The sequence below is a fragment of the Fulmarus glacialis genome, unplaced genomic scaffold, assembly GCF_000690835.1.
Source record: "Fulmarus glacialis isolate BGI_N327 unplaced genomic scaffold, ASM69083v1 scaffold15950, whole genome shotgun sequence".
Taxonomy (NCBI): domain Eukaryota; kingdom Metazoa; phylum Chordata; class Aves; order Procellariiformes; family Procellariidae; genus Fulmarus; species Fulmarus glacialis.
The window spans coordinates 45,809-54,143 of NW_009188514.1; the positions used below are offsets into that span (position 1 = coordinate 45,809).

At 40.9% G+C, this 8,335-nt stretch overlaps 1 protein-coding gene across 1 annotated transcript in view; it reads left to right on the forward strand.

The window, feature by feature from the left end:
* Positions 1-3,710, forward strand: part of TSPAN5 (tetraspanin 5) — a gene marked incomplete at its 5' end in the record, with an annotated part of 18,988 nt that extends 15,278 nt beyond the window's left edge. The window contains 3 exons of the mRNA XM_009578983.1: positions 2,367-2,414; positions 2,539-2,655; positions 3,229-3,710. Of these exons, the coding sequence (XP_009577278.1) occupies positions 2,367-2,414; positions 2,539-2,655; positions 3,229-3,294 (231 nt within the window). The remainder of the gene's footprint in view (positions 1-2,366; positions 2,415-2,538; positions 2,656-3,228) is intronic.
* Between the last annotated feature and the right edge of the window lie 4,625 nt (positions 3,711-8,335).

An 8,335-nucleotide genomic window follows, 5' to 3' on the forward strand; every position in this document is an offset into this window, starting at 1 on the left:
GTAGGGATGGGTGTGTGCATGGAAACTGTTATGTGGCTAACACTGCATACATTTGACTTTCATATAGCTTAAAAGAAGCAGCCTGTGAGTGCTTGTATTATCTAGCAGTTCAGCTGTGGCTTTTTCTCCACCTGGAGTGACTTATAGTTCCTTGAATGTATGAGTCTGTAGCACTGACTAAAGTTAGGCAAGTTGCCAACAGGCACCTCAGGTGCTTCCTGCCTTGCTAATGCAATGCAGTCGCTGCTCCCGGCGTCCAGTCACTACTGCTCTCCCCCTCTCCTGATAAGGCACTGCCACTTGCAAAGCTGCATTCTGGTTCCTCTGCAGTGAACATGTCTTCACAGTAGTTTGAATCTTTCTTACAAACATTGCTGAAAATGTTTTAGTGAAATATTAAAACAAAATGTAGGTTAGGCTCAAGCATTACATTATGCTTAGGATTCCCCCTACTGTTTGCCTGTCTGCCCACCCACCCACACAGAGAGGTCATCACAACCCAGTTTTAAAAATATAGTTGTTATAAAACCCAACCAGTGACAGCAATACAAGGTAATCCTATAAATACATAATCCATGCTAAAGTTCTCTCTCTCTCTCTGTATGTACATGGTGACGCAGTTTCTTAGGGGGTGATGCAGCAACCAGAAATTTAAAGATAAGTCTCATTCTTATTCATTGTAGGGAAGCAACATGCTTAATTGCCTTTAAAATAAAGACTAAAAATAATAGTATTTCTAAAAATATTAGAAGCCATGCATATAATGGATATACTTGTAACCAAGCTGTGACTGGTTCAGTTGCAGTGATAAACACAGGTTTATTCTGTGGGAAAGCAAATTTCTCCCTTTTAGAATTAGGATGGAGAGTTGGACTAATGCAAAAAGTTATGTGGATGCTTTATTGAACTTTTAATTTAGCTTTTAGTTTAGCTTGAATCAGGAAGTGGTAAGTTTAAGGTAGGCCAAAATAAGTCTCCTTTAAAATAATTTGGACTTCTGTAGTTCACTTTGCTATAGTTTAGCAGGTTGAAATGTTCCAAATTCTTGTACAGGCAAGGCCTAGAAAAGTTGATTTATTTCCATTTCATTCTTCGTGCTTTCTTTCGGTTAACAAATTCCAAGGCTAAAGGCAGAAGACACTGATGATAAAGCAAGGAGGCATTCAGTATGAAGAAGAAAGCTTAAAATCCCTCTGTTGGAATTTCATCTGCTTTTACAGCCTTGAAGTGCGTGGCACTGTTATTCTAGATCCTGGAACAGAAGCATTCATCTCATTAAAAGATACAAATTGCTCAAATCTTAAAGGTCCATTGAAGGAATCCAACTCGGGCAACTGACAGGATGCGACCTGTTGATGTGCTTCCTGCAAAGTGAGGAAATACTTAGAGAAGCTTTAACTGCTGATAGGAGGAGATACCTTCTGTGTGGCTGCTTTTTAAAATCTTTCTCTGCTGGCTGCCTTTCTCACTTCCCACAATTTGATTAAATTGTGATGTTCAGTACATCTAGCTAAGATTGGCTGATTTTCTCACTTCCTTGAGTAGTTCCTTCTTCTCTCACTGTTACTATATGAGCCAGTAACTTAATATTTTGCTGCCATTGTGGCTGACACCAAAAGTAGTTGCTTCATTGTATTGCCCTGAAATAACTCTGTATACAGAATAAATGCAGATTTAGCTTCCAGTGGATAGCACTTTTTCACTAGGAAAAGTCTGCCATAGCCTACTTTATTACCTGTGCTTTGGGAGTACTAAAGCAGAGGCAGTAGGGAAAAAACCCTCCTTTGCCATTGTTATCAAGCTCCTGTAAGAAAGCATAGGCAGTAAGAACACATTACCCCATCTCTTCTTTTTCCTCCCTAGTTTTTAGAAAGGAACTAGGTACTGTATGTATTTCTACAGATATCCTCAGTAAGAACTTGCAGCTTCTGCAACAGAACTGCCTCTTCTCACCCATTCATGCTGCACAGACTGAACCCTGAAAATGTTAACAGTAGTCTTGGCATATTTTTCAGTATAGACAAAACCTTTCCAGCCGAAGGTTCTTTCACTTAAAATAGATGTTGCCTGATCCCTTTACTTTGACTTCTGAATGCTTGCATCTGGAACATGGAGTTCACTCAGGTGGAGGGCCAGTTTTCCCAGCTTGCTGCCCTGAGGCTGAAAATATTTTTTGACCATGTGCTTTTGTTTGTTGCAAATAATTAATAGCACTGAATGGAAGAGGAAGGGGTTTTTGAAAAGCAATATGGTAACTGAAGTTAGGGTGATTATTACATACAGGACCAACTCCGGGGAGCTTGGAGAGGGTGTTTGGGAGACACTTCACTCATTGCCTTTCTTCTGTCTCTCTCTCTCTCTCCTAGGAAGATGTTATTAATACTCAGTGTGGCTACGATGCAAGGCAAAAACCAGTAAGCACTTTTTTTTTAATGTGGTATCTTAAGGATCTGAATCCCTCTTGCAAGAGCAGGTTATTCTACTGATGGTATAGTTGAATATAATTATGTCTGTTTTCTTTCCTCTTCTCTTTGGCAGGAAGTTGATCAGCAGATTGTTATCTACACTAAAGGCTGTGTCCCTCAGTTTGAGAAGTGGTTGCAGGACAATCTTACCATAGTTGCCGGTATATTCATTGGGATAGCATTACTGCAGGTAAACATCACGTTCCCTGTCATGAGTTACACGCAAGAACAACAGATAAATAGAATATATGAGGGGGGAACTGTATATCAGAACTGGAAATACAGTGTCAGTTGCACTTAGAAATATAACATCTGTAGGTTTTAGTGAAGGGAGCTAAATGCGTGAGGATTTCTTTGTGTTAAGGAGTATTTAATTTTTATTTGTATTGATGCTTTGTTTTTTTCCAACTGTCTTCAGGTCAAAACTAATACTCCATGTTAGACAAAGATTAGGTAGAGATTTTTAAGCCTGTAGAGACCTACTGTTTCTGATGGTGCTTAAAAGAGCAACGAAAAGCCTTTACAGTTGCTTTTGTGAAACAAGTCTAGAACTGTTCAATTTCCCGGAACCCAGTGGCACTATAAAAATACTGGGGTTACAGGAGTTTTTTGATATTCTTCCTTCTTCCAACACTTACTGTTAATTTGATTTCTAACTTTCTGCTGCTTGTTTTCATATCAAAGTTCTGTATAACTTAAGGAGTTTGCCTGTGTGAAAAGAGTTGTCCGATGCTCCAAATGAATAAACTGTTGTCTCTTCCAGATATTTGGGATATGCTTAGCCCAGAATTTGGTTAGTGACATTGAGGCTGTCAGAGCCAGCTGGTAAAACTGCTGAAGTAACCACAACAAGACACTGGACAACTGAAACCCTCTGAAACCTCCAGTGTGTCGCTCCGACACCAAGCTGTATGGACATGGGTGACAGGGAAGCCTTCTCTCCCAAGTAGTCTCAAGTCTAAGTTCCTGATGTTGCAGTGAACTCATGTTTCTTTGGGGTGGGGGAGAGAAGAGTGGGCTATTTAAAATCTGCTGCTCACTGACAATTTTTTTTTTTCTCTTAAACCACCATTTTGAAAGCTGTTGAGCCGTGAATCTCTACTGTATTCTTGATCCTGAGTAATAAGTGGACACTTCTTAAAAATTGGTGTATTCAGTGGGACGAGTTGCATCGTTACAGTCTGTGGATATGCTGTTTATTCTTCGTGTCATGAGCTCTTCCATAGCTGCCAAATATTCCTCAGATGGTCTCTCTCCTCAACACTCTGTAAAGGAACAATCTTCTTGTTTTCACAGCTAAACATAGCTACAGGCCTAAACCCATCAAGCAGGAAGCAACTTTCTATGCATCTATTGTACAGTAAAAGAAATTGTTTTTAAAACAAGGGAAAATTTTTTTTTACGCAAGCTTCCAGCCATCTCCCTGTAGTACTTTGAGGTTGGAATCAGCAAGCTCACAGGGAGAATTGCCTAATTTTATCAACGTATTTCTTCCTTCTCCACCTTTGTATGAAGGGAAAGGAGTTTTATCTTTGATAAACAAGGGTTGTAAAGCCTTTGGTTGCTGCCATACCTTAGGACATCAGTCTCTTAAGGCAAGGATGGGATATAACTGTATAAATGTATGAAAGCAGTGTGGATGTTGGGTCCAAGTGAATAATATTATTCAAAGAATGAATTATATATTAACTTAAAAAAATCAAAACATGTGTATCTGATATGGCTAAATCTTCTGTTTCATTGGAATTTAGTGTAACCTAATGTATTTAGGGATCTCACCAATATTAGTGCTTTGATATACTTGTGCAAAACTTCTTTTAAGATAATTCCTTGGTCTGTTCCTAGCTGAGGCTTTGGTCTTTCTTTTTTTCTTTTTTCTTTAATTCTTTTTACTTGCATGAGCTGTGGAGTAAGAATCTGTGACACTCCAGTGCTTTAAATCTGTGCATATGTTTTAGTACAGTCTAATCCAAACTTATTTATTGGTAAATGCATGTGATTATGGAAGGTCACATCCCATTCCCTTGGAAGTTGGAGAGAACTTTTGCCAGAGTAAATGCTTACCTCCAGTGAACAAATCCTTGCTATGGAGATGCATCTCCCTTTGTTGCTCTAAATGCAACAAAGAGCTTTCTCGAAGCAATGGAATAAAAGTTTTAAAATAGAAGCGTGTATTAGGATCAGCCAAGACAGACTCTTTTGAATTGGACAAAAGAGAGTAGAATTTGGAATAAAGCACAAATAGCAGAAGAAGAATTAGATCAGACTCCATCCAGCTTAGAGGTTTTGATTTGTTCTTCTTCACTAATAATAATGAACTTACAAACCTGACTATGGCTTGGGTAGTTTTATTGCACTTTGTATAAATTTAACTTGTTGTATGACCCTTCTCAGTATCTGCAGAACCAGTCCTGAAAGCTGTGAGCTCTCGGCTCCTGCTTTGATCAGATACTGGCAAAGGGTGTGTAGCACCTCCTTGTAAGAGCTTAGCATCTTTCTGAGATGAGTTTCCTAAAATGAAGTATGTGGAGTAGAAGAGATGAATGCATTGCTTTCAAAGCTTCCCTGTTCTGGGGGATGGATAGAAGGCTGGTCTGATGACCTATTAAGGTCCTTTCTGGTCCTATGACTCTTAAACGTGTGAGTGTATGTACCCTTGCACATTTTGCCTTTCTGTGCTTTAGTCGGCTGTGGTTTTTTTCCCCTCTGAAGGCTGGTGGTAGGCACACCGGCACTCCACAGATGCCTCAGACAGTCCTGTTGTCCTCCTGTCTTTGAGCGTTACCTCATCCTCTTCTGGTTAACTCCCACTGACTGGCTCTGAATCAGGCAGCTTACATATCCTTTGGTATCTGCTGTTAAAGGCCAGCCATGACTCAGAGTAGTTTGTTTTTTTTTCCAAGCCTTTGAAAGCAATTATAATTCACTGTCCTTAATAAAGTTGGTTCCACCTCACCACAGTGTTATGTTTTTCTTAGCCACTCCTCAGCTTGAGGAGTTACTGGTGTTTGTTCCCCCCCCGAAGGGACACACCGTTTTGCCTGATAGCAGCAGGACAGACGAATCATCAGCACCAGTGTTGCTGCACTGAGACAAAATGGTGCGGAGAGAAATCAGGGAAGTGCGGTTGAGGAAGTAACGCCTCCACCCAAGAGCCTTGATTGTGACCCAGCACTTTGGTTTGGAGAAAAAGGAAAAAAGCCTGCATTACAGAAACATTCCTTATTGCCACTGATCTTGAATACTGCTGTTGCTGCTGTGGGCTTCTGAAGACAACTTCATTCTTCTACTTGAATTTCTGCAGTTGTACTGTATTGGCCTTCTGTCTTGTCCCGCTGTTCTCTGAGTTCCAGTCTGCTGGACGTGCTATTGGCAGTGTCAGACTGATAGGAAGGTAAACGCTCTGGGGTGAGCAAATCTTGTTCTCACTACTTGCACGTGTACAAATGTGCAACACTTCTGCTGAGTCCCGGAATGACTGACTGTTCTTATAAAAACCACTAAATAACTTATTTTTCTAGAGTTTGTCTTTATTGCTGCAGGTGCTGATCCTCCCCGCTTCCCCGCTCCCAAGAGATGCTCTTACTTTCCTCATTTTTGCAGTTGTTTGATGGTTGCATACTGAATGTTTAGGATTAGCTGTCTATATTGCACATTTAAATCCCACATTTTTTGTCTACAGATCGGGTAAGATGTCTTAGAAATGCCCCAGCATCAGCTACTCAGCAGCTTAGGTGTCCAGTTTGGAAAGCTTGTGGGAGGCCTTGGAAATCAATCCATTGTTGTCAGAGCCTGCCAAATGCAAGCAAGCTTTCTTCCAGAAAACTTTGTGAAAACTTCAGGTGAGCTGCAACTAAGCACAACTGCTGGCTACATGGGCTCATTTTCTAAAGCAATAAGATATGGTAGGTGGTATGACTTCTTGGCAATTTCTAGCCTGCCTGGTGTGGTGGTGGGGTAGAAGTGAGTTCAGAGGTCAGTCTAATTATCTTTAATGTGCAGTAGTTGTTCAGAAATGTGTTGTCAGGCTTATGGCCCTTGTGGAGTGTGAAGCACCTCTTCTTCCTGGGTGATTCATATGGGATGGTGGCATTCTAACGAGAGATCTGGTAGCTTCAGCAGTAGCCCTGGCTTTAAAGCCATTTCCAAATTCCCCACTGAGCCCTGCAAAAGGGCATCACAGTCCTTGCTCCTCTGCTTTCTAAATACTCTCCATATTCACAGGCCTTTCTGTTGTTTGATTGCTCTCTTTTATTTTTTTTTTTTAGTTAATAGCCTAATGGACAAATGTTTCATTTGTCTCTGTGTATCTGTTTCAGTAGCAGTAGGATCTCTTTGCTTCAAAATCTGTAATTTTGATTGTGCCCCTTAGAGTTTGAAGCTGTGGAGATGCTTGCTCAAGTTACTCTGTCCTGAAAGCTGCCTTCTCTCCCCTTTGAGAGAGATGCTAACTGTAGTTCTGGTGTGTAAATAGTGTTTGAAGTGTAAATAGTAGCATGCCGATTAAACGATTCTTGCACATGACTGCTTTTCACCCTAAAAGTGTTTATGATAGGTATGAAAGGTGTCCACCGTGAGAGTTTGCTGATGAAAACTGAGTGGTCGTTCAGGCTTTACCTGGCCCGGAGGTGAGACGGGAGCTCTTTAATCGCCTGCCCTCTAGTGTCTACCCAGCGGGCGTGCAGCAGGCACCGGAGGGAGGGAAGACCCTGGCCAGCCATGTGGGCTCTGGTCAGTAGCAGCACCTCCCTTGCCTTCTGCCTTTGCTACTTGGCATTAGAACAGCATTCGACTGTAAAATGGAGGGTCAGAGTCAGCACCCCTACCAGTTATGGGAGGTTGCCATCACTTGCGGCAGGACTAAACATGGTGCTATAAGAACTGTCCTGGATGTTAATCTGTGTTTTTACCACTTTAGAGATGCCCTTGGTAAAATTGATTCTGATTAACAATGTTGCTTACAAGAGAAACTCTCGTGTAAATTTTTGATTCTGTTTCCCTTCTTGCTGAGTGTGCCTTCTGGGTGCATTGAAATGGCAGTTCTGCAAACACCTAGGAAGGAGATTAGATCTCAACAGGTGTCAAGCACTGTTGAAGGTTCCAGTTCCTCCCTCCCATTTTTGTTTCCTCTCTGAAACTTTTTCAGATACCTGTAATTGGTCATGAAACTGTCTAAAGCAAACAAACTAAAACTACCCTGTTGGATCCATTAGCTACCAAATTTTGCCACTTGAAGAAAAGAAAAGGAAAAAAAAAATGTCTCCCTTAACATGCAGTATAAAAATAAGTGTTATGACTACTAGTGTGCACCAGGCAGCACTGCTAGCTGTCTTTTGTGTTTCGGCAATATAAATGTGTTAATAAAAAGCTCCATCTGTATGTGTGTTCATGTTCACGCTGTGTACGTAGTAGAGATGGACCTGATACTACCTTGAGCTCTGGGGAGACTGGGGTTTGGGTTTTGTGACTCAGACCCGTCTTTGATACATATATTCCAGATTGGTTCCAACTGAATCTCTCTCTCTGGTTCATCCTGGGGTGTACGGCAAGGTGTCGATATTTACCCTTTGTGTATCATTCCTTTTTATACGAATGTGTTATCTTGTGTTCCTTTTTTTATCAGTTGTAAAATTGATTGTAAAAGCCAGCTACACTTACCGATTGAAAGTATCGCTATAACAGAACTGCATGCCCAGTAGAGTTTGACTTGAGTTTTAGTTTTCTGATTTCAGACTGGTTACCTTCAGTCTAGGAGAAAAGCATAGATCAGGTGCATAATGTGTTACTTGTCACCTTTAGCATTAGACTGTGGTATTGTATCACATGCTGATCTCAATGGATGTAACTGGAGTCTACTTAGGAAGTTAATG